This window comes from Hyla sarda, chromosome 7, assembly GCF_029499605.1.
Source record: "Hyla sarda isolate aHylSar1 chromosome 7, aHylSar1.hap1, whole genome shotgun sequence".
NCBI lineage: Eukaryota > Metazoa > Chordata > Amphibia > Anura > Hylidae > Hyla > Hyla sarda.
The window spans coordinates 82,156,695-82,184,002 of record NC_079195.1 but is presented as its reverse complement, the minus strand read 5'-3'; the positions used below and the strand labels follow the sequence as shown (position 1 = coordinate 82,184,002).

The 27,308-nt window shown below is 41.3% G+C and overlaps 1 protein-coding gene across 4 annotated transcripts in view; it reads left to right on the top strand.

The window, feature by feature from the left end:
- The window catches only part of ARID5B (AT-rich interaction domain 5B), a 338,170-nt gene that overhangs the window by 296,957 nt on the left and 13,905 nt on the right, over positions 1 to 27,308 (top strand). For all 4 annotated transcript variants that reach the window (XM_056529837.1, XM_056529838.1, XM_056529839.1 and 1 more), the window contains one exon: positions 17,090 to 17,285. In XM_056529837.1, the coding sequence (XP_056385812.1) occupies positions 17,090 to 17,285 (196 nt within the window). The remainder of the gene's footprint in view (positions 1 to 17,089; positions 17,286 to 27,308) is intronic.

Sequence of the window (27,308 nt, the reverse complement as noted above, 5' to 3'; positions counted from 1 at the left end):
AAGTGTGACCTTTCCTGAAGCCTTGCATTGGATTTTCATAAATTCTGCTAGAAAAAAAAACTAAAGCCCTGTGTTTTCCCCCACACCTTTATTTAATTTGAGAGCAGCGTCTGAAACGGGTTTCTATGTAGATGTATTGCAGCAGGAGCCGCAGCGACTTCAGCAGGGGAAAATCCATTTTCCAAGTATCAATATGAAAACACAACTATTGAAATGTGAAATGACTGAGCGAATATTAGTTTGCTTTACTTTTATTGATTATAACGTACCTCTGCCTCAGCCCGCCACCCTGTGAAAAGAAGACACATTCATTTAAGTCAGGGGTCTCAAACTGGTGGCCCTCCAGATGTTGCATGCTGGGAGTTGAAGTTTTGCAACATCTGGAGGGCCACCAGTTTGAGACCCCTGATTTAAGTAGAAGCTTTGTCATCAGAGAAGAAAGTTATGCCACCCACTTTTTTTTTTTCTATAAGTGTATGCACTGACTGGTGTCTGGTAGCGCCCCCTACAGTACAGGGAGGTATTACATGTTCTGTACTAATCTTTATCGGTACCAGGGTTAGCTGCTCCTTTGAACACTAGGTGAGGGCGGCTCCATGTTACTTTTTAGGACACTGTGTTCTGTACAGGACCCTGAAGAAGATCCTGTCCTATACATAGACCAGCGTTTCCCAACCAGGGTGCCTCCAGCTGTTGCAAAACTACAACTCCCAGCAAGCCCGGACAGCCAAAGGCTGTCCGGGCATGCTGGGAGTTGTAGTTTTGCAACAGCTGGAGGCACCCTGGTTGGGAAACGCTGACATAGACAGTGATTTACAGCTCCCAACAGATCTTTCTTACTTTTATATGTAAGGACTTGCTTTATATATATATATACATATATATATATATATATATATATATATATATATATATATATATATATTAGTTATCTACTAATCCACTGTTTAATCCTCACTTTCTCCTATTTTTGGATGACATTTTTGGTTTGCTTTACTTTTATTGATTAAAACGTACCTCTGCCTCAGCCCCGGCACCCTGTGAAGACACATTCATTTAAGTCAGGGGTCTCAAACTGGTGGCCCTCCAGATGTTGCAAAACTTTAACTCCCAGCATGCCCGGACAGCCAACGGCTGTCCGGGCATGCTGGGAGTTGAAGTTTTGCAACATCTGGAGGGCCACCAGTTTGAGCCCCCTGATTTAAGTAGAAGCTTTGTCGTCAGAGAAGAAAGTTATGCCACCCACTGTTTCCAGGGTTTTATTTTCTTACCTCCCTAATGTTAATCTTACATTACAAAGGAAAATAAAAGGAAACCATGGCTGTATCTGAGAAACTAATTTTCTTTCTAACATATGACTGTACTGTGGTTCTATTAGTTACTTCATAGGTCGGATTTGCAATTTATGAATTTTAACACCAGCTTTTTGATACCAGCTTCAAAAATGACATTATTCTTTCTGAAATACTGATCACTTTGCCGAACTCATTACCGCTCAGAGAGAATACGTTATCAAGGCCGCCGGCTTCTAATGTATATTAAAGAGGACTGACCTGTATTTTTTAGTAGAGGAAATATGAACTTCTTTGTGACTAAAATTGTTCATGACATCTCTAGGGGATTTGTTATATAACATATACGTAGCATGTCTTTAGTCTTCTAAACTATGTACCTGATGAAGAATTCCAGTTTGGTAATAATCTACTTAGTTGTGTGGATGACTAGCTAAAGAATTGCCTGATGAAGCTGGTTGTCCAGCGAAACGCGTTGTATGCGGTAAATAAATCATTTTACCTTTGAAGTCTTGTGCGCTGCTTTTATCCTGTGCTGTTCCTTGGAGGGATCCGTCTGAGTGCTTCACCTGTGTTGCCAGGAGCGGCTGCCGATCTTCGGCCGTTGAGGGTTATCCCATGTTTACACCATAGTTGTACTTGGCTGTAGTACAACTATACTCGATGAGCATTTTTGCTTTTTTCATCTCCCTTTTACATTACGTTATCACACTAGGAGCACTTCTCCTTGTCTATATTAGCTAAAGAATTGGCACTGTCCTATGTGATTGTGGGGGATTTGAACAGTTACCTGGTTGCTATTTCAAGGACACGTATATCTAATATGAAGACTAACGTCAATAGTAAATGATATTTCTTTTTTTTTGTGTACATTAACTGTGGCGTAGAATTATTGGCAAACAGAAATAACAAAAAAATTTAAAAAAAATTAAAAAAAGGTTTTGTTCTTTGTTGCCATCTGCTGGCTGTGATTGACATTGCATTCAGCAAAAAAAATATTAAAAAATATTTTAAAAAAAATACAAAAAATACAAAAAATTTTGTACCAGGCAGGAACATTTTAGATTGGCTAAAATATTCTCCATGTTCCTTCACATACATTTTTTTAAATTACTTTTTAATGGTCAACAGTGAAGCTTTATTGATAGTCGGTTAGAATCACATAGGAACCAGCAAAATAGCCAGAAAGTTGGCAATAACATATGGGCCTACCATGGCTTTTTTTATTACTTTTTAAATGTAAGCATTAATTAATTAATTAATTAATTAATTATGCATGTAAATCTTCATATTTTATATATTTTTTTTGCAACTGTTTGGTGACATTTTTGTTTTGTTACATAGGCAACATGCCAGTTAAACAGCAAGGGACATTTTAGGGGGGAAAAAAAATAAATAAAAAATATATAAAAAAAACACCAAGGCCTCCAAAAAGTAAACACCCAAAATAAATAAATAAATTAATAAATATCCATTGTTTGTAGTGCATTTCAAATATTACTTTAGACTAGTGTTTTCTATCCAGAGGATCTCCACTTGTTGCAGAACTACAACTGCCAGCATGCCAAGGCAGGCTTTGTACAGTGTTTGGAATATTTTGGATAAAATTTACAGGAAATGTGCATCATGTACAAATAGATGGTCTGTCAGTGCCAGTACTGGTCCTGACTTCTGGAGCAGATTTAATAGGAGAACACAGAGTAGAAGCGGTGGAATGTGTTTTTTTTTCCTATGAAAATATTTTGAAATAATATTTCTGTTGCAACATCAATATTTGGAATTGTCGTCTTTTGTCAAAAGGTTAAAGGGGTATTCTGGGCAAAAATATTTTATCCCCTATCCAAAGGATAGGGGATAAGATGTCTGATCGTGGGGGGCTCGCTGCTGAGACCCCCGTGATCTCCCTGCAGCACCTGCATTCTATGCAGGTGCTGAATCTCCAGTTTCGGAAACGTCCAGTTTTCCGGGACTGGGGACGTGATGTCACGCCACACCCCCTCCATTCATGTCTATGGCAGGGGGCGTGACGGCCGTCACGCCCCCTCCCATAGACATGAATGGAGGGGTCGTGGCGTGACGTCACGTCCCCAGTCCCGGAAACCTGGAGGTTTCCGAAACTAGAGATGCAGTCCCCGCATAGAATGCAGGTGCTGCAGGGAGATCACGGGGGTCTCAGCAGTGGGCCCCCGTGATCAGACATCTTATCCCCTATCCTTTGTATAGGGGATAAAATGTTTTTGCCTGGAATACCCCTTTAAGATAAACTTATTCCACTAAAGACACGATTTGAGCCAATAGTGACAAATGTTGCAGTATCTGGCAGTGTGGAGGTTACTAAGGAGTAATTCTAAGATGTCATCAGTTGTCAGCACTTCTGCTGATAGAGTCCATAAACCATCCTATAAGACTCTTTATTTTGACACTTCATCGATTTTACGCTTGACATGTAGCCTGGAGTAACAGGTGTAGAGTACGATACCATGTGGATATAGTGAGGCAATGAGCTTTGACGGCAGGACTCCAAAATGTCATCCTCTGATGTGTACGGTGGCCAGCACTGCATTACTGGGACTTGTAGCCTATTTGGTCATGGTTATTTCTACCTCTTCTTCCTTCCTGTAGTAACAAGCTACTGGGCAGAACAGTTGTGTCTTCATGAATGAGACTGCTTAGTAATGTACATAGTGCTCAGGATATGCAAAGTACCTCTCTCCCAGAAGTAAAAGGGCTTGCTCTTTAGTGACACCTATTGGAGGTAGTATCTCTGCAAGTCAATGTTTGATTACCGTACTTAACAAGTCTTAGAGCACGACTGGGGATTTAATTGCCAAGCCAGAATTTCTCTATTTCTCTTAAAAAGGGAAGTTACCCAACTGTAGACAGCTGTTTTGGCTTGTGCCTCCAATAGGTGGCACCATAACGTAAGATGTTTTTCCTCCCAGGAGACAACTACTTTGCATATCCTTTTTCCCAGTGGAGAATGAATGGCCTATTAGTCTCCATATGCCTTTTGGCACATTACCACTTACATAATGATGGCTGTATGATGCATCTTGAATTTAACTCTACCTATACATCCAAAGCAAGTAGCAGGCAAGAATCTAAAGTGATTTGTACTTTTAGACACTCAGGCACTAGAGCAACATATGTTTTCCCTTACATATGCTCAGTTGTACAGTTCAAACTACATATTCAGCACAGTCTATGGATGAGTCATTTACATAGCATTCAGGATATGCAAAGTTGCTCTCTCAAAGAAGAAAAATAACTTTCTCTCTGGTGCCACCTATTGGATGTGGCATGTCAGGAAGTCAATGCTTGGCACGCTCTGGCTCACTGCAGGACATGGGCTCCATTATAGTCTATGGAGTCTGATTTGAGTGCCGAGCTGGGGAGTGAAGTGAGCTGCATTGCGCTTTTCCTGGCTAAAGATTGGTTGGGGTTGGCATTGAGACCCCGATCGAACAAAACTTTTAAAATGTCTTTTTGACACGTCAAAAGTTTTTCTAAATTACAATAACACTTTAATAGCCTAGCCAGAATCTCTCCCAAAAGGGAGAATTAACCATCTGTACACAGCTGATTTGAGTATTTTGAGTAAGTACAGTGATCCATCAACTTACAAAGGCCTCAACATACAATAGTTTCAACATACAATGATCTTTTCTGGACCATTGTAACTTGAAACCAGACTCAACGTACAATACTACGGACAGCGAAACGTGTCAATGGCTGGAAGATCTGACCAATCAGAATGGGCATTTTACTGGTAAAACACCTGTATTACTGAAGTGTATGCACTGACTGGTGTCTGGCAGCACCCCCTACAGTACAGGGAGGTATTACATGTTCTGTACTCTTTACCTGTATTACTGAAGCGTATGCACTGACTGGTGTCTGGTAACGCCCCCTACAGTACAGGGAGGTATTACATGTTCTGTACTACTCTTTATCTGTATTACTAAAGTGTATGCACTGACTGGTGTCTGATAGCGCCCCCTCCAGTACAGGGAGGTATTACATGTTCTGTACTCATTATCTGTATTACTAAAGTGTATGCACTGACTGGTGTCTGATAGCGCCCCCTACAGTACAGGGAGGTATTACATGTTCTGTACTACTCTTTATCTGTGCAGGGTTAGCTGCTCCTTTGAACACTAGGTGAGGGCGGCTCCATGTTACTATTTAGGACACTGTGTTCTGTACAGGACCCTGAAGAAGCTCCTGTCCTATACATAGACCAGCGTTTCCCAACTAGGGTGCCTCCAGCTGTTGCAAAACTACAACTCCCAGCATGCCCAGACAGCCAAAGGCTGTCTGGGCATGCTGGGAGTTGTAGTTTTGCAACAGCTGGAGGCACCCTGATTGGGAAACGCTGACATAGACAGTGATTTACAGCTCCCAACAGATCTTTCTTACTTTTATATGTAAGGATTTGCTTTATCTATATTAGTTATCTACTTATTTTTGTTTAATCCTCACTTTTTCCTATTTTTGGATGACATTTTGGTGCCTTTAGAACCAATTGCCAGGTTTCCATAGGGTTCTGGTCTCAACATACAATGGTTTCAACATACAATGGCTTCAACATACAATGGCCGTCCTGGAACCGATTAATATTGTAACTTGAGGGACCACTGTACGTCCTATAGGTGACACCAGAGCATATGATGTTTTTCTCCTAGCAGGGAGGTACTTTACCCATCCTTTTTCCGAGTGGGGCATAGAAATTCTTCCCCCTCACTGTATGCATCTTATTCATAAATGCAGCTTTATCTTGGTGATCATGTGTATAGCAAAAATAAGAAACACATAGGGGGAGATTTATCAAAACCTGTCCAGAGGAAAAGTTGCCCAGTTGCCCATAGCAACCAATCAGCTTGCTTCTTTCATTTTTAACAAGGTCTCTGTAAAATGAAAGAAGCGATCCGATTGGTTGCAATGGGCAACTGGGCAACTTTTCCTCTGGACAGGTTTTGATAAATCTCCCCCCTACTCTTCATGTACATCCCTAAGCTATGAGATTTAAAATTGAAGTTTCTTAATTTACTATTAATGTTGTGTTCAATGAACCCTAAATGTAAAAAGCATTGACCTATTTAAACCGCTCTTAGCTGGGCTTATTAGTGATAATGTAATATAATGTCTCTTTAATGTTTTCTTATGTAACAGCCTATAGATTAGGTTTTTTAGCCCTTATTCGGTGTTGATGATGTTCTTTTATGTAATCAAAAGGGAATATGTTCAGTAAAGCTGCCATACAGTATTCCCATGCTATTCTTCTGCCTTTATAGTCACAACCTATTATTTCATGCATGGCTGGATAAATATAGCCCTCATTAGAGCCCGTCCGGGGAGGGGGCTCAGTTTACTTTACTATGACCTCTGCTGATTCTTCAGTGTTACAGCTTGAAAATACCAGAAATCCATTTAGAATAGCTCTTGTGCTGCTGAGAGCGAGCAGAAAATACAACCTCGCTCATAATCAAATGATAAGATCACATCCTGTGGGCATTTGTGTTGTACTATTACCAGGATGGCTGGAGGGGGGGAGGGGGGGGAGAGAAAAAAACTTTCAGAGAAAATTACAGAGACCTTTATAAACAGCAATTGTTCATATGGTTTTGGAATTCCATGTGATCCCCGGAGCTGTGCCGTAAATATGTATGCGCTTTATTATTGATAGAACAACATAGTGGATTCATTTGAGAAGGCAGCAAGCGAGGAAGGTGGACGCATGACATTTAAAGGTGTAGTCCGAAATAATTACAAGGTGGTGCGCTATTACCTTTATTTATTACATGGCATACATGTATATTAATATAACATCCACGTTGAGGAAAGAATAGAGGAGGCACTGGATGGCGGTTACTTGGTACTTTATTCCTCAGGTCCCGGATACACACAATGGCCGACGGGCCGTTTCTCGCTCACATGCGCTTAATCATGGCCAATTAATATTATATATATTTATATATATAATATATTAATATAACATACATTGAATTTCTGGAAATAACGTCAGTGTTTGCCAACCAGCCAAAGGCCATATTACACTATTTTATAACTTAGAGTCATGGTCTTAAAGGCTTAAAGGGGTACTTTGATGGAAAAACTTTTTTTTAAATGAACTGGTGCCAGAAAGTTAAACAGATTTGTAAATTACTTCTATTAAAAAATCTTAATCCTTTTAGTACTTTTTAGCAGCTGTATGCTACAGAGGAAATTCTTAACTTTTTAAATTAATTTTTTGTCTTGTCCACAGTGCTCTCTGCTGACACCTCTGTCCATGTCAGGAACTCTCCAGAGTAGCATAGGTTTGCTATGGGGATTTTCTCCTGCTCTGGAACGTTCCTGATACGGGCATCAGGTGTCAGGAGAGAGAGCACTGTGGACAACACAAAAAACGAGGAGCAGGAGGAGCACTGGCAGAGCCCTGCAACATGACCTCCAGCAGGCCACAAATGTGCATGTGTCCACTCAAACTGTCAGAAACAGACTTAATGTGGGTGGTATGAGGGCCCAACGAGGGCCCCACAGGTGGGGGTTATGCTTACAGCTCAACACCATGCAGGGTGTTTGGCAATTGCCAGAGAACACCAAGATTGGCAGATTCGCCACTGGCACCCTGTGCTCTTCACAGATGAAAGCAGGTTCACACTGAGCACGTCACAGATGTGACAGAGTCTGGAGACGCCATGGAGAACATTCTGCTGCCTGCAACATCCTCGGGCATGATCGGTTTGGCGGTGGGTCAGTAATGGTGTGGGCTGGCATTTCTTTGGGGGGCTGCACAGCCCTCCCTGTGCTTTCCAGAGGTAGCCTGACTGCCATTAGGTACCGAGATGAGATCCTCAGACCCCTTATGAGACCATATGCTGGTGCGGTTGGCCCTGGGTTCCTCCTAATGCAAGACAATGCTAGACCTCATGTGGCTGGAGTGTGTCAGCAGTTCCTACAAGAGGAAGGCATTGATTCCATGGACTGGCCCGCCCGTTCCCCAGACCTGAATTCGATTGAGCACATCTGGGACATCATGTCTCACTCCATCCACCAACGGATGCTTTAGTCCAGGCGGAAGCTTTAGTTCAGGTCTGGGAGGACATCCCTCAGGAGACCATCCGCCACCTCATCAGGAGCATGCCCAGGCATTGTAGGGAGGTCCTACGGGCACGTGGAGGCAACACACACTACTGAGCCTCATTGTGACTTGTTTTAAGGACATTATATAAAGTTGGATCAGCCTGTAGTGGGGTTTTCCACTTTGATTTTGAGTGTGACTCTATATCCAGACCTCCATGGGTTGATAAATTTGATTTCCATTGATAATTTTTATGTGATTTTGTTGTCAGCACATTCAACTATGTAAAGACGAAAGTATTTCATACAATTAGTTCATTCATTCAGATCTAGGATGTGTTATCTTAGTGCTATATATATAGTAAACTTGAGTAGCCTAATTAGTCCAGTTATGCAGATGCAAATCAAAAAATGTTGCAGTATCTTGTAATACCTTTTTTTATTGAACTAACAGAATTTTGTAGAGACAAGCTTTCGGGATTCCTCCCTTTGTCAAGTCTAAAGCAAATCTAACTTTTTAGTTAGATTTGCTTTAGACTTGACAAAGGAAGGAATCCCGAAAGCTTGTCTCTACAAAATTCTGTTAGTCCAATAAAAAAGGTATTACAAGATACTGCAACATTTTTTGATTTGCATCTATGTATATATATATATATATATATATAGAGAGAGAGAGAGAGAGAGAGAGAGAGAGAGAGAGAGAGAGAGTAGAAAAAAATCTTGTCCACAGCACCACAATTGTGTAAAAAAAAGTGAATTTATTCCATAAGAGGTGTCATTACAGCAGCAACGTTTCATTCAGCTCAACCCTGACCTTTCTCATGGATTGAGCTGACTGAAACGTCGCTGCTGTCACGACACCTCTTATGGAATTAATTCACTTTTTTTACTCAATTGTGGTGCTGTGGACAAGATTTTTTTACTGCCTATGGTATGATCCTCTAACCAAGGGTCCAGGATCTGCGTGCACCCTCCTACGGTTTTTACGGACTTTGGTTGTGCTGTTCTTCTACTTCTGCTATATTTATATATATATATATATATATATATATATATATATATAAAACTCAACATGTGTGTGTGTATGTTCCACAAAAACTTCCAAACGGCTAAAGATATTAACATGAAACTTGGCACACATGTTACTTATATGTCAACAACAAACATAGGATAGGTGATTTAACCCTTACTCGCCCCCATTTGCCAGGGGCGGGGTTTATGTTTAAAGTCCTATACAAGTCTATGGGAAATATATGTTGCTGCAGCACTCTTGGGTGAAACAAGTAGCTTTTATTCCAATCCAAACATGTGTAAAAAATGCAACGTTTTAGCTGCCCATGCAGCCTTTTAAAACTATGCTTGAAAAAGGCTGCATGGGAAGCTGAACGTTCCATTTTTTACGCGTTTGGATTGGAATAAAAGCTACTTTTTTCACCGAAGAGTGCTGCAGCAACTTGTATTTATGGATTTAACTGGAAGCCTTTTACAGGGGCTACTGCCACTTGCACCTATATATTTAAACTGTGAAGTGCTGTTCTATCTCTATCTTTGCTATATATATATATATATATATATATATATATATATATATATATATACTAGTTGAATACCCGGTGTTGCCCGATTTTTCCTTCCTAATCCTTGTTGGGGAGGAAAATAAACAACCCCATATCCCGTCCTCATATCCCCACCTCATATCCCATCCTCACATCTCGTCCTCATATCCCGACCTCCTATCCCGAACTCTTATCCCAACCTCCTATCCGATCCTCCTATCCTGACCTCCTATCCCAACCTCCTATCTCAACCTCCTATCTCAACCTCCTATCTCAACCTCCTATCTCAACCTCCTATCTCAACCTGCTATCTCAACCTCCTAACCTGACCTCCTTTCCCGTCCTCCTATCCCGACCTCCTATCTCGACCTCCTATCTCGACCTCCTATCCCGACCTCCTATCCCGACCTCCTATCCTGTCCTCCTATCCCGTCCTCCTATCCCGTCCTCCTATCCCATCCTCCTATCTCGACCTCCTATCCCAACCTCCTATCCCAACCTCCTATCTCAACCTCCTATCTCAACCTCCTATCCTGACCTCCTATCCCGTCCTCCAATCCCGACCTCCTATCTCGACCTCCTATCCCGACCTCCTATCCCGACCTCCTATCTCGACCTCTTATCCTGTCCTCCTATCTCCACCTCATATCCGGTCCTCATATCCCGACCTCCTAACTCGACCTCCTATCCCGACCATCCCATCCTCCTATCTTGACCTCCTATCTTGACCTCCTATCTCAACCTCCTATCCCGTCCTCCTATCCCGTCCTCCTATGTTGACCTCCTATTTCGACCTCCTATCTCGACCTCCTATCCCGACCTCCTATCTCGACCTCCTATCCCGACCTCCTATCCCGACCTCCTATGTCGACCTCCTATCCCGTCCTCCTATCCCGACCTCCTATCCCGTCCTCCTATCCTGACCTCCAATCCTGTCCTCCTATCTCCACCTCTTATCCCGACCTCCTATCCCGACCTCCTATCTCAACCTCCTATCCCGTCCTCCTATCTTGTCCTCCTATCTCGACCTCCTATCCCGACCTCCTATCTCAACCTCTTATCCCGACCTCCTATCCCGTCCTCCTATCTCCACCTCATTTCCCGTCCTCATATCCCGACCATCCCGTCCTCCTATCTTGACCTGTAATATGTGTACCAGGTATTGAAATATCTCCAGCCATACGGAAGTTATGTGAGAACATACATTTCCCGTTGATTTGCATGGGACTTTGAACAAAAACCCCGACCCTCACAAATGGGGGGTAGTTAGGGGTTAAATTAACTATCCTATATTTTAAGTGGACATATAAGTAACATGTGACCAAGTATTATCGAAATATCTCCAGCCGTTTGGAAGTTATGCAGTAACTTGTATTTATATACATAAATATTTATATATATAGATAGATAGATAGATAGATAGATAGATGTTTATATATATTTATTATGTATAGCAAAAATATACCAAAGCTGTGCTATGGACAGTCCTTATAGTTTGAAAAACTGCATGGAACAAGTAGTCTAAAGCAAAATTCTTGTGTTTTCATTCGGTTTTACCTTAGTCATGGCTCTTTTTTAGATACAAGAAGCATTTAATTCCAGATTTTCAGCTCTTGGCTCTAGGCCTATGACCAGCTGTGTGAAATGTATTTCTGCTGCTGTCTTACTGCCAACTGCTGAGCTCGGTAAAAAAAAAAGAAAAAGTAACTTAACATGAAAATGTTTCTCTACTTCATAAACTCTTCTATGTTCTGGTGAATGCGGTGGGGGGACCCCAATTAGCCGTGAACTGAAGAACAAAGTTATAGAACAGTTATCTCGATGAGAAATGACTATAAAACATTTACGGCTTAGTGTATTACAGGCTCATAGAATCCGAAAGCAACTTCCTCTCGGCTTTGCAATAGAATATGGTTGGATCACATTATAGCCGGGTCGCTATCGGCTGCCATTATTTCATATGGAGGAGTTTGCAGCTGCGGAATACTTTCGGTCTGATGAAATGCTTGAATTCAAATATTGAGAATGCAGTTCCAGGAGACAAAAAAAAAAAAAAAAAGCACATTCCTTGATCCTGTCAAGCTAATAGAATTGCAGAATCCACCAGCATGACAATGGATTACAAATGAATCCAACAGCAAGGAAGTTGTCAGCTCACTGGGGGCGGAGTGTACAGTCCAACTCTCGTCAAACGGAAGAAGGAAAAGTGGAACGGCCAGCATACTTAAAGGGGTTATCCAGGAAAAAACTTTTTTTTATATATCAACTGGCTCCAGAAAGTTAAACAGATTTGTAAATTACTTCTATTAAAAAATCTTAATCCTTTCAGTACTTATGAGCTTCTGAAGTTTAGGTTGTTCTTTTCTGTCTAAGTAATCTCTGATGACACCTGTCTCGGGAAACGCCCAGTTTAGAAGAGGTTTGCTATGAGAATTTGCTTCTAAACTGGGTGGTTCCCGAGACACATGTCATCAGAGATTACTTAGACAGAAAAGAACAACCTTAACTTCAGAAGCTCATAAGTACTGAAAGGATTAAGATTTTTTAATAGAAGTAATTTACAAATCTGTTTAACTTTCTGGAGCCAGTTGATATATAAAAAAAAGTTTTTTCCTGGAATACCCCTTTAAAACTCCAAGTTTATTGCTGCTTTTAAATCGTCAGGAACAAGGTGAACGGTACCGTGTATACTGACTTTTTATTCACCTTGTTCCTGACAATTTTAAAGCTACAATAAACTTGGAGTTTTAAGTGTGCCGGCCGTTCCACTTTTCCTTCTTCAGATTTGTAAATTACTTCTATTTAAAGATCTTAATCTTTCCAGTACTTATCAGCTGCTGTATACTACAGAGCAAGTTGCGTAGTTCTTTCCAGTCTGACCACAGTGCTCTCTGCTGCCACCTCTTTCAATGTCAGGAACTGTCTGGAGCAGGAGAGGTTTGCTATGGGGATTTGCTTTTACTCTGGACAGTTCCTAATATGGATAGAGGTGTCAGCAGAGAGCACTGTGGTCAGGCAGAAAAGAACAACTCACTTCCTCTGGAGCATGCAGCAGCTGATAAGTGCTGGAAGGATTAAGATATTTTTTTACTAAAAGTAATTTTCAAATCTGTTTAACTTTCTGGAACCAATTGATTTAAATATTGTTTTCCACTGGAGTACCCCTTTAAATCTTTAGAAAAAGATCTTTTAGGACCCTAAAACGTTCTGTGCTGAATACTATGCCTCACTTGTTGTAATACTAGAGTTGCCTTAGATCACAACTTATGCTAGTGCTGCTAGTTTATTACGATATTGATATTTTGGTGTTGGTGTGCTGCTATCAAGTTGTACTTCAAGTGTTCTTGGCCGCGTACGGATGAGTCAGTAGAAATGAGCTCATGGTAAAATCTTTGGAACTCCTTTAACGTATATTGAAAAGTTGCCATTGTCTATTGCAGTGTTCCCAAACTAGGGTGCCTCCAGCTGTTGCAAAACTACAACTTCAAGCCCTCATATGAGTCTGTAGGTGCAAACTTGAAAGCGTTATGATTTTTAGAAGGTGATGAGGAAAAAACGAAAATGCAAAAACGGAAAAACCTGTGGTTCTTAAGGGGTTAACCTATCTATCCTACCAGAGTGTTCAGGGAGGTGAATCTAACCCAGTTCTGGTGATCTGGGGGGGGGGGGGGGGGGTCCCAGCAGTCAGACCACAGCAATCAGCAACTTATCCCCTATACAAAGCGAAGGGGATAGGTTTTTACAAACTGGAGTTCCCCTTTAACATTGTTAGCAGATCGATCACAATGTGAGCCAAACCCAAGGGAACTAAATTCAGTAGCCAAAATGCCTCACTGTGTCACAGTATAATATAGACATAGGGGGAGATTTATTAAAAGCTGTGTAGAGGAAGAGTAGAGCAGTTACCCTTAGCAACCAATCAGATGCTGCTTACATTTTTCAGAGGCATTTTTAAAAAATGGAAAAAAAAAAAGCACTGGTATTGGTTGCTATGGGCAACTGCCCCACTCTTCCTCTACACAAGTTATTAATGTTTGCCTTTTTCCCTACCAAATCTTTGCTACTGTATAGTTGTTAGGGGTAGATGTGATCTAGAATGTAGTGGCTGCTGGGGGTGACCTAGAAAATAGCAGTTGCTAGGGGTAATCTTAAAAGCACTGGTTGCTAGGGTTAATCTAGAAAGCAGCTGTTGCCATGGTAATCTAGAAAGCAGCAGTTGCTAGGGGTGATGACTTGTCTGGTTTGTATACACGACCCTTTCTGTTTTCTTTACATTCTCTTTATTATGTAAATATGGGAGGTAATATTACAGCAGGAGGCCGGTGTTTGGCAGCCATATATTATTTTGGTAAGTCTTCATAGAGGAAAGAGTTTACAGTGTCAGCAGCTGTAACATGTTTAAACTCAGTTTGTAATGGGATCTGAGGATGAATATTCCCCATGGGCTCTGTTTAGCCTCATTGGCTGGCTGCCAATCCCAGGGCTAGAGAACATTATTCATGTTATTTTCTTACACATACAATGTCAGAGCATGCGCCTTTAATGAATTATAGTCCTGATGGTTCCTTCTTCCAAAGTTTGTGGCAGTACCCAGATTAATGAGATTGTCAGGTTTTCAAAACCCCTACGTAATAAGGGATTTTCGCAACAGCTGTGCGTGCTGGGAGTTGTAGTTTTGCAACATCTAACCATCCACAGAAGGCCTTATTTATCAACCTAATAGTAAAAAAAAATAATATAAAATAACAATAATAATAATAATTATTATTATTATTATTATTATTAAATAAAATAAATAACTGTGAAGGCGTGTGATTGAGCTGTTTTAAATAAATAAATAAAAGGAATAACTGTGAAAGTGGTGTGATTGAGCTGTTTTAAATAAATAAATACATAAATTAATTATACCTGCAGGCTTAACAATGGCTTGGCCATAAGGGTTTCATATTGCACCCCTAGAGGCACCCCTTAAATAACGTAGATCTATCTGGTAATGTCATTTGATTCCGTGCTGCAATTCTTAACCGTCTCTGTGTAACTAAACATACTCTAAAAGGAGTATATGTCCTATAAACAAAGCCTTGGCTCCACTAAATGAATTTGTCTTTAAAACAACATAATGTTCTGGATAACAGTCCTCATATTGTGAAGTCGCTGAGTTGTGCATTAATCCCACAGCGAGTCATTAATCATGCCAAATGCATTTGGAAGAAGAAAAAAAAAAAGTTCATCATTGAAACTGAGATTGTAATATAATCCATCTATTCTAATTATAACACAGTTATGTTCTCCTTTAAGATCAAGTACTCAGCTATGACTGGAAAACAGATTATCAAATAGTGCTTTGTTTCATGTGTCTAGTTTTCTATAATTGTGATTAAAGTTTTAATATCCTAAATCCCCCCGTAATGTGTATGGCTTGAGATTGCTCATGTCTAGGCTCTGATACAAGGGAACATATCTGTGGTCAGATGTTATTGTCTTGGTCTTCTAGCAGTATTGTATGGTTGATGTGTGCAGACATCAGTGTGTAAATCTCATTCCGGCAGGATTAGGTTTTTGTTAAAATCTGTCTAATACTACTCCCGATGTTGAGATTTGTGATCGAGACAATTGATTATGTCAGGGAGAATTCATTTACCTCTCATTTTAGTGCATTCTTGGAGGTTTTGTTGCTTTTTTTAAGCTAAAACTAGCAGTAGGTTTAAAGGGTTACTCCAGCACTAAGACATCTTATCCCCTATCCAAAGGATAAGATGCCTGATTGCGGGGGTCCTGCCGCTGGGGACCCCCGTGATCTTGCACGCAGCATCCCGTTATAATCAGTCCCCGGTGCATGTTCGCTCCGAGTCTGATTACTGGCAATCACGGGGGCCGGAGCATTGTGACCCCGCCCCCGTGTGACGTCACGCTCCGCTCCCTCAATGCAAGCCTATTGGAGGGGGCATGACATACTCCGGCCAGTGATGTGAATAGAACATCACTCATTCATATTTCCCGCTGAGAGCGGTGATTGGCTGCCACCATCCGGCCAATCCCCACTCTGGGCGGAAAATATGAATGAGTGATGTGAATTTCTATTCACATCACTGGATGGCACGGAGTATAATGCAGAGATGCGAGCGCTGTATAGAGCTTCTCCGTATCTCTGCTATATTATGGACAATCACATCGGGTGTTAGGAGTAACACCCGGGGCGATCTGCCCATTAGTACAGGTGCTACTACTCCATGGAACAGTCTGTACTACCTAAAAAATGTATAAAATAGAGAGAAAAAAAAAAGTGAAACACACATACGCACTTTATTAAAAATGTATTTCAATTTATAAAAATAAACATTTTGTTAAATACATTTTTTTCCATCCCTACCGCATCCTTTTTAATTTTTTGGGTACCCAACAAATTTTGAAAAAAATGGCCAAAAAAGACAAATTCCACACAAAGGTAAAAACGCCAGAAAAAACACCAAAACGCAGGGAAAAACAGTAACAGTTTTTCCGGATTTATTAAGCCTAAAAATACGCAGTGCAAAAACCTCAGTGGAATCCTAGCCTAAAAGGCACCCTTGCTAGCCAAAGCGGGGAAGTTACACAATTTGTGTAATTTGTTGCACAAACTGCACAACCTGGGTGATTTGCGGGGCTACACAGCTTGTATAATTCCTATTAAGCGGAAGTTGCGCAAATTGTGTAACTTCCCTGCTTCGGCTGTTTTTGGCTTTTCCAACCTTCTGCAGCCGCTAAAGACAGACTGGAGGAGCCGGAAAAATAAGGAGTTGGGACAACCCCCTTAACAACATTTCAGTCATATGTCTAACTAAAATAGGTCTAATTTTCCAGTGGCAGGAGGTGTATGGTAACAATTTACTGACTGTTTACCTAGTGCCCAATATGTCCCATCCCATACCGAGTGCCATTTCCACAAGTCAGTTTTATTCAGTTCAGCAGTCAGTGCTTTTAACGTTATGGTTGGTTGCTATAGTTCTCAGCAGATAAATATTACATAAGCAAAAATTGCTTTTTGTATTTGCAGAAACAGTAAAAAAAAAATGATAATCACCAGGATGTAAAAGTATTTAAGTGCATATTCAGTAATTATTTTAAATGCATTAACATTGTGGAGCTAATGTATTATTATTATTTTTCTTTTTGGCTATTTAGATTAATCTTACCTTATGAAAGGTTTATCAAAGGAGAGGAGGACAAACCACTACCTCCCGTAAAGCCTCGGAAACCAGAAGGCAATTCCCCAGAAGTGGAGGTGAAAACAAAAATGTGTAGTGCAAAACGTATTAAACATGAAGGCCAAAAGATAAAGAAGGAGAAGGATGCAGCAGGAAAACCTGAAGATTCGGAGGTAACTAGTGGTTTACTGTATCCTCTAACCCCTCCCCTCCCTTGTTCGACTGTTATAGTTTTTTTTAAGTTAATATACAGTATATAGTATATAACTTTATTTTTATAACTGTGACTTTATATACGGTTAAGCTCTAACTGATTTAAAAAAAAAAATTTAAACGAATTAAAGGGGTATTCCAGGCAAAACCTTTTTTATATATATCAACTGGCTCCGGAAAGTTAAACAGATTTGTAAATTACTTCTATAAAAAAATCTTAATCCTTCCAATAGTTATTAGCTTCTGAAGTTTTCTGTCTAACTTCTCAATGATGATGTCACATCCCGGGAGCTGTGCATGATGGGAGAATATCCCCATAGGAACTGCACAGCTCCCGGGACGTGAGTCATCAGAGAGCAGTTAGACAGAAAACAACAACTCAACTTCAGAAGCTAATAACTATTGGAAGGATTAAGATTTTTTAATAGAAGTAATTTACAAATCTGTTTAACTTTCCTGAGCCAGTTGATATATATAAAAAAAAAAAGTTTTGGCCTGGAATACCCCTTTAAGATGTGTCCTGAGAAGCTTGTTTCCATGCACTAATATAAAAAAAAAAAAAAAAACTAGCATTCTTCTGCTGCTGTTCCATTGCTTGCCAGGTCCTATGCTGTTCACTACTTCCTGCCTCCTCTTAAAGGAGTTATCCACCATAAGGTGATTTTAGTACTTACCTGGCAGACAGTAATGGACATGCTTAGGAATGATCTGCGCTTGTCTTGGGGCTAAATGCCTATGTTGTGAGATTACCATAACACTGTGGCAAGCTTTTTGTGAACTGGTATTTCCTGTTTGAGTTTCCTTCTTTGCCTACCAATCCCATAATTCCATTTTCCTCCCTCCCACACATTAGCCACCCCACCCATTGAAACAAATGAGCTGCATCCATTCAAAAGACCTGTTTTTTTTTCAATCAAGGTGCCTACAGCGGTTGCAAAAATACAAATAGTTTCAGATTGATCTCTCTCTTACCAAGCAATCACTCCACCCATTCAAGCAGACAGGCTCCCTGTCATCAGCTGACTAGTGATGTCAGGTCTCGGGCGCATTGCAACCTGGGAAAAATCTGAGACAACAGTCATTTTGTATGCTGTTAAAAATTAATATTGGGGTGAAAACACATAGGAATTGTGAGAAAACCGTCACTCACAGGTACAGACACTATATTATGAACTACACTAACTTTACAGCCCCTGTAGCTTAGTCAAATAAAAAAAAAAATCCTGGAATACCCCTTTAACATGCAGGTGACTGCTGCAGCCAATCACATAACTCAAACCGAGAGGCAGCAGGAAGTAGAGGCCAGTGGGAGACCTGATAAGTCACAGTTGCATTGGCACGGGAGCAGTAAAGTGATTATAACTTTTTATATGATTCCTGGACAACCACTTTAAACTGGAAATCACTATATAAAATTAAAAGGGTTATCTGAAATCAGAAAAAAGGGCAGTTAATTTTTGCAAAAAGGACATGTTCAGAAATGCTCAATAAACTTTAAAATAACAAGTTAGAAATAATCAAGCTCCAAAATGATCACTAGATGAGAAATGTGGTTTTCAAAGTAAACTTCCAGCTGTTAACGTCATTTCATTGTTGGGTCTCGAATTCTGCGCCAATTCATTTCCTAATATTTCTGGAGCCCAGCAGTAAAATGGAGCATTGACCCCTTTAGAGACACATAATGAAAATAATCAGCACAGAATTTTGGACCTAAAACTCTGTGATGATGTTCATAGTTGGACATAGACTCACTAAGACTTATCACATGAAGCTTGTTTCCATGCACCAATTATCATCAACGTGTCCCTGGAAATGAATTTTAAATGTTGGCAAGTGTGCTGTAAATACTTTGACACTGCAGCTCGAGTGTAGAAAATCCATGGTTATGATTCTGCTCACTGAATATTCAGAGCCAAGTGACTGAACATTTCTAGATTCTGATGAGAGTCAACTCTCACTTTTCTAGTGCGGTCCTACAGAGGACCAAGGATATCAAATGGTCATTTCTTTCAGTGGTTGAGTCTAGAATACAAGGCAGGATAAGCTCACACCCCATTATTGCCATCTAAACCTTGTCCTGATGTGTCCCGAACTGTCCTATGAAATTGGGACTATGTTTGCAATGCTTTAGTAAATACAAAGAAAAGTAAAGCTGTGGTCCTGTGCTGCCTGTGAGCTAAAGCTCTATCCATGTGCAGATATTACCTTTATTATATCACCAATTATTATGCGCTATTTACTATGCACAATTATCGGCATTGCAGGACAATCTTGGTTTACCTTATAAGCAGGGGAAAAGCTCTTAACCTGTATTAGTACCATTAAAACGTTTGGCCAAACAGTTTTGATACCTTAAAGGGGTATTCCAGTAATTTTTTTTATTTGACTATGCTACAGGGGCTGTAAAGTTAGTGTAGTTCATAATATAGTGTCTGTACCTGTGTGTAAATAAAGAAAAAAAGAGAGAAGGCCCAAGGAGGCGCCTAGTGCATTACCCTAGGAGGCAAATAGCTCCCCACAAAAAGTGGGGGTGGGGGGGGGTCTAATAGATGGCCACTCACCTGAAGCATATGTCTATGCATGTAACCTCAATCTGAGGTGCAAGAGGAGGATTCTGTGCAAGCCCGCTGGTCTCAGGATGGATCCAGATGGAAATCCTGTAGGTGAACTGGATATAGCAAGGAAAAAGTGACCTTCACACAGGAGCTCGGAAGTCCAGAGAGATCTCACAGCCAAGTCATGGAAGTGAATTGAAATTCAAGCTTTATTGGTTCACAACAACAATAACGCATTTCGGGGTTTGCATACCCCTTCTTCATATTGACTGATTTGTCTGGCTGTGAGATCTCTCTGGACTTCCGAGCGCTTGTGTGAAGGTCACTTTTTCCTTGCTATATCCAGTGTACCTGTGTGTGACGTTTTTTTCACAATTCTTATGTGATTTTCACCCCGATATTTATTTTTACCAGCATACAAAATGACTGTTGTCTCAGATTTTTCCCAGCTTGCAATGCGGCCGATACCTGACTCACTAGTCAGCTGATGACAGGGAGCCTGTCTGCTTCAATGGGGGGAGGGAGCGCTTGGTGGGAGAGAGATCAATCTGCAACAGCTGTAGGCACCCTGATTGAAAACCATGCTGATTTGAATGGATGCAGCTCATTTATGTTTCAATGGCTGGGGTGGCTGATGTGTGGGAGGGGGGGGAGATGGAATTGTGGGATTTGTAGTCAAACAAAGAAAAGCCAAACAGGAAATACCAGTTCACAAACAGCTAGTCACAGTGTTATGGTAATCCCGCGACATAGCCATTTAGCCCCAAGACAAGCGCAAATCCTTCCTAAGCATGCCCATTACTGTCTGCTAGGTACGTACTAAAATCACCTTATGGTGGATAACCTCTTTAAAGGGGTACTCCGGTGGAAAACATTTATTTATTTATTTTTAAATCAACTGGTGCCAAAAGTTAAACAGATTTGTAAATTATAAGCATAGAAGGTATAGAGAAACGGAGCAACTCACCACACCGACCCAGATATTCTTTGCAGGTGAAACTTTATTCCAGGATTATCACCACGGGAGACAAGCAGGGGGGAGTAGACAAGGACGCGGTGAATAACTTTCAAATCATGCAAAATTAGAAATACAGTGGTCTCTCAACATACGATGGTAATCCGTTCCAAATGGACCATCGTTTGTTGAAACCATCGTATGACGGATCCGTGCAATGTAAAGTATAGGACAGTGGTCTTCAACCTGCGGACCTCCAGATGTTGCAAAACTACAACACCCAGAATGCCCGGACAGCCAACGTCTGTCCGGGCATGCTGGGAGTTGTAGTTTTGCAACATCTGGAGGTCCGCAGGTTGAAGACCACTGGTAGAGGAAGTTGTACTCACCTGTCCCCGCCACTCCGGACCGTCACCGCTCGTCACCGCTGCCCGGGATGTCACCGTCCTTCGCTGTCGCCGCGTCCCCGGGGTGTCCCCGATGCTCCGGCAAGGCCTCTGCTTCCCCGGCATCCTCGCTCTCCGTCACCGCCATAAAGACGCTACGCACGCTGCTCCTATTGGATGACGGGACGGCGTGCGTAGTGACGTAATGACGACGATGGAGAGCGCCGATGATGCTGGGCATCCTGAAGAGGACGCGCTGGAGCCCCGGGGACAGGTAAGTGATCGTCAGCTGACCACATGGGGCACCGTAAACGGCTATCTGTCGGCAGCTGAAGCAGTCTGCGCTGCCGGATAGCCGTTTATGCGATGGCCCCGACATACAAAAGCATCGTATGTTGATGCTGCCTTCAACATGCGATGGCCTCTGAGAGGCCATCGCATGTTGAAATTATCGTATGTCGGGGTCACTGTACTGTCTATAACAACCATGTTGTTACAACATGAATCAATGTAGCCCATAATTGAAAAGTCATTGTCATTTTGTCATTTGAACAAACTTTGCATAGAGCAATACTACAAGTTATAAAGGTTAAAAGTAACTTTAAATATATCTTATTAGGCAAAAAATGCATATGTCTATAGTTATAATACTTTTTCTCTCCCCCTCCTCCCCCCATCCTTCTGCTCAAATCATCTTATTTGAATATCAGATCAGCTTTGTCCTGTGTTTGCGAGACAAGCAATGCATGTCTATGGAGGGGGGGCTGAGGGAGCTTCACCCACTAGTCCTGGGAGAACAGCAGATTAGAGATCCTTTAACCTAAAAACAAAAAAATAACATTTAAGATTATCTCAAATGTCACTTTATTTATTATTGTGTATACCTTGGGACAGGTAAAAAAAAAATCTAGTCGTAAAGGTGCATCTACCCTTTGAGTCATTCTCAAATTTACTTGAAATCCATTCTTTCTCTTTCCTACCTACAGTACAGAACAGTATGATGTTTGTGCTGTTCCTTTCTCATGTAATTGATTAATCTTCCCCATAATAATAAGAAATTAGAGTACGTCTAGTGTTTTCTTATTATATTGGTTTATTTTTATCTATATATTTAATCTTTTCCCATAGAATACTATTAAAGGAAAACTGTCATATGTTTTGTCCCGCACTTTCCACAGGTACCTGTGGATAGTGCGGGAGACGCTGAACATTTTGAGTCCTACCTTGCCCGGATCCGCTGCACCGTTAACCCGTTATAGCTGGTTTTCGGTATATTGAAATTAGCTGTTAACTGGCACGGGCGGGGTTACTGCCTTCAACTGGCACTGTGACGTAACCGCCGCCCGGCCCGCTAATGAATATTCATACATTGTCTTCCACTCTCTGTCTCATCTCGGCCGAGTCCTGGACGATACTGCGCATGCGCGGGATTTCCTACTATACCCGGAAGCGGTCTTCAGCATTGCTTCATTTGTCCGGAGCAGCGCTGGAGTAAGGGTGCATGCGCAGTATTGTCCAGGACTCAGCCGAGATGAGACAGAGAGTGTAAGACAACATATGAATATTCATTAGCCGGCGGTGCTGTTGGTCCGGGCGGCGGTTACGTCACAGTGCCAGTTGAAGGCAGTAACCCTGCCCGTGCCAGTTAGCAGCTAATTTGAATATACTGAAAACCAGCTATAACGGGCGAACGGCGCAGAGGATCCGGGCAAGGTAGGACTCAAAATGTTCAGTGTCACCTGCACTATCCACAGGTACGTGGATAGTGCGGGACAAAACATATGACAGTTTTCCTTTAACGTCAAAAACAGTTGTGACCCTTCTGTTTTATCCCAAGTAAATAAAATAGTTATCTTTGTTATTCTCTCTTGCTCTGTTCACACAAGGTAAGAATAAAAACTAAGAAGACTAAGTGCAAACGTCCAACTACTTCTTCATTTTAACCATAGATTAGAACTCTTGTTGTTACCATATAATGTTTTCCTAACATGTGAATGGTGAAGAGGATGTTTAATTTATTTCATAATAAACTGAAAACAGATGTAGAAGAGAAATCTATAAGTGGAGCATTCTTGTTTCTAAAGTTCAGCATGTTCTTAAAAGCTTGCTTTAACTAGGCTATTCTCCAGTTCTGAAAGAAACATCTGAGACTCACGGTTGATGTATAGTAAATAATGACAGCTCTGAGCAGCGAGGATGAATATTCTCAGGTTTAGCGGCACAATACAGAACGCTCCTTTTTTAGTTTGTAGCAGGGCAATTTATACGTGGGGGGGGGGCATTGTACATCATTCTAAATTCAGCTGTGGGCTTATTAAAACAGAAATGTAACCCTACAATGTCAATTTGTGCAGGGAAATAAACAGAATGTGTCCAACATCCAGGCCCACTATGAAAGTTTACATTTTTATTTCAATACTAGCTGAGTACCCGGCGATGCCCGGTTTTTCCTTCCTAATCCTTGTTGGGGAGGAAAATAAACAAAGGAGGATGCTTTTGACTTCATATCCCATCCTCATATATTGTTGTCATATCCCGACCTCCTATCCCGTCATCATATCCCGTCATCATGTCCCGACCTCCTATCCCGTCCTCCTATCCCGTCCTCCTATCACATCCTCCTATCTTGTCCTCCTTTCCCGTCCTCATATCTCGACCTCCTTTCCCGTCCTCCTTTCCCGTCCTCCTTTCCCGTCCTCCTATCTCGACCCCCTATCCCGTCCTCCTATCTCGACCTCCTTTCCCGTCCTCCTATCCCGTCCTCCTATCCCATCCTCCTATCCAGTCCATCTATCCCGTCATCCTATCCCGACCTCCTATCCCATCCTCCTATCCCGTCCTCCTATCCCGTCCTCCTATCACGACCTCCTATCCCATCCTCCTATCTCGACCTCCTATCCCGTCCTCCTATCACGACCTCCTATCCCGTCCTTCTATCTCGACCTCCTATCCCATCCTCCTATCCCGACCTCCTATCTCGACCTCCTATCCCGACCTCCTATCCCGACCTCCTATCCCGACCTCCTATCCAGTCCTCCTATCCAGTCCTCCTATCTTGACCTCCTATCCCGACCTCCTATCCCTCTCCTCATATCCCGGTCCTCCTATCCCGGTCCTCCTATCGCGTCCTCCTATCCCGACCTATCCCATCCTCCTATCCCGTCCTCCTATCCCGACCTCCTATGTCGTCCTCCTATGCCGACCTCATATCCCGACCTGTAATATGTGTACCAGTTATTGAAATATCTCCAGCCGTACGGAAGTTATGTGGGAACATACATTTCCCATTGATTTGCATGGGACTTTAAACAAAAACCCCGACCCTCAGAAATGGGGGTAGTTAAGGGTTAAATTAACTAACCTATATTTTAAGTGGATATATAAGTAACATGTGACCAAGTATTATCAAAATATCTCAAGTCGTTTGGAAGTTATGCAGTAACATATATTTCCCATTGACTTGTTTGGGACTTTAAACATAAACCCCGCCCCTGGAAAATGGGGGTGAATAAGGGTTAAATCACCTATCCTATGTTTGTTGTTGACATATAAGTAATATGTGTGCCAAGTTTCATGTTAATATCTTTAGCCGTTTGGACGTGATGCTGGAACATACACACATACATACACACACACACACACACACACACATTGAGTTTTATATATATATAGATTAGTAGAACTGTTAGCCAAACCAATGCAGTTCCAGTTATTAGCATCTAAAAATGATCTTTAAAGATCTATAGTCCAGATACACATTAGTAAAAAGTCTTTTAAACCAGCTGGTTTTGGGGGGAAAATGACAATTCTCTGATGTGCACGGAGGCCTCTGAACTCTCCACCGACAGATGATGCATGGGGAGAGTAGGGTCATGTAGGATGGAATTCAATTGACCAATTTATTTGTTTTCCATTAGATAAGCCACCAACAGAGCTGTCTAGCAGAAGCTTACCCCTCCTCCCCCTATTTACAGCATGTGAACATTTGACCATGTTAAATGTTTATGTGTATGGCCAACAGCTGTTGAAGGTATATGGGCACCTTTCAAGGAAAGCTATGTGTCTGATACTCCCCTTATTCCATCCCGCTATAATGGCAAATTTGGGAAATACACTTGAGACGGATGAAATAAACAAGGTGAACAGATGTTGAAGTAAAAATCATAGTCCAATTTTTCTAGCTAAATCTGGTCCTCCACAATAGATAAATTATGGCAGAAACTGGCAAATTCTGTAGGATTGACTATCTGATATATATTGATGCCTCCAAACTCTTCCGACTAAAGATTTCAGGTCAGGAAGAGTAAGGATCAGACAATAGGATTTCACCATGCGCAACCCTTTAGTTTTCAGGCCGATCATGTATGTGGATTGGGAAATGTAACTGCTTAAGCAACCAGCATAAGGTCCACCTACATATGCTATGCCCAGTGTTTTCGGGGTGTGGTAGGAAACTAGATACATTGGGGAAAACATAGAAGCTCAATGCAGATGTGGTCCATGGTCATGCAGCAGGGCAAAAGTGAAAACTTTCCTATAATTTCTGGTTTTGTGTACTTTTATGTGATACAATTTTATTCCATAGAATTCTAGGCCTTCTAGTTTTCACCTTGACTACCTAACAGTTCGTGCACTTGGCTCTTACCCTGGTTCTATCCCACAGTCTCCATTTAATCTTCACATTCCGCTGCACGCTAAAGCTGAAACATTTATTATTTTGTATTGTGGCATTAGAAGTATATAATGATGCTGATTATAATCCAGTAGTGGGATTTTCTCTGTAATGATATTAATTTCACTCCCTCATCTGTCTGGTATTTTCATGTAATTGAATAAGCTCTAGAGACCACAGATAATGCAATACTTATTAAGCAGCTAATAATGGCATTTTGGCTGAATTGTGAAAAGAAAAATATGAATAGAACTTAAAAGGCAGAAATCTAACTGTAAAGATAGTGGAGGTTTCTGCATAGAAACAAGCAGCTGTAAAACAGTTGTGAATCATTAGGCTCTTTATATTCACCTTAAAGTAATGACCAGCAGCCTGGCATTTAGATAATGCGCTTCTTTGTTACCTCAATGTCTGTTATCTTTTACAAGACAGAAGAAAAATAAGAGTTCACACAGTGGTTTAGAATTGCTGTCATGCAAGGCAATGGCGCTATTGTACAGATCAATCAGTCTGCAGTATCATAGAGAGAACACACCACTGACCTGAGGGTCCTGGGGGTTACTAAACAATAAAAGTAATGTCATACACTGCATAAAACTGACTAAAGGAAAAGAACATAATGGTGGACATGAAAACAAATAAAATATAAATTGAGAAACAAGTATTTTTTATATATTCTCTATGTTTTTTTTTAAGTGCCTTAAAGGGAGTGTCTAGCTTCTTACCATAGTCTTACACATAAAATGGCTGTCGACAAACAGTCATCCGGCTGCTTGCGATCCCTCTAAACACATGAACACATGGCTTGGTTCAATGTTTATGTCTTTAGAATAGGGAAGGGGGATGTGAACTGCTGCCCGAATCCTCTGGTGGCAGCTTATTATACAAAAAACAAATTGCCGATCCTTCCCTGCGCCTACATAGTTTAATCAGAAGGCCGTCATACACATCTTGCTGAAATCTGCAGGTTTAAAGTTCAACATTGTCTTGCTTAGACATAGGGTGGACTTTATCAAGACCTACATATTAATTTGCCAGTCTTAAATGGACACTGTAATCATAACAACTTTGATATGTCATAGACAGTGTTTAGACCCTGACTGATCAGCCAGGAGAAGTGTAGACTTTGGGTGTTCTCTCTCAGCTCTGTGTCACAAGATCGGGACGGTCTCATAATGTAAGTCTATAGGACTGTCCCGCTTCCATAGTAGGACCACACTATCACATCTGTGCAGTCTCGAGCTGGCGTACATTACAATTTACATGATTTTCTGGTTTAAAGTATAGGAAATACGCAGGACTGCAGAAGAACACCCCCCTCCTGCTAAGTCACGCCTACTTAACAAAAAATAGGTGAAAGCAGTGTAAAAACACCAAAAAGTCACACATTTTTGCACAAGGCTTTGCAACTGGTA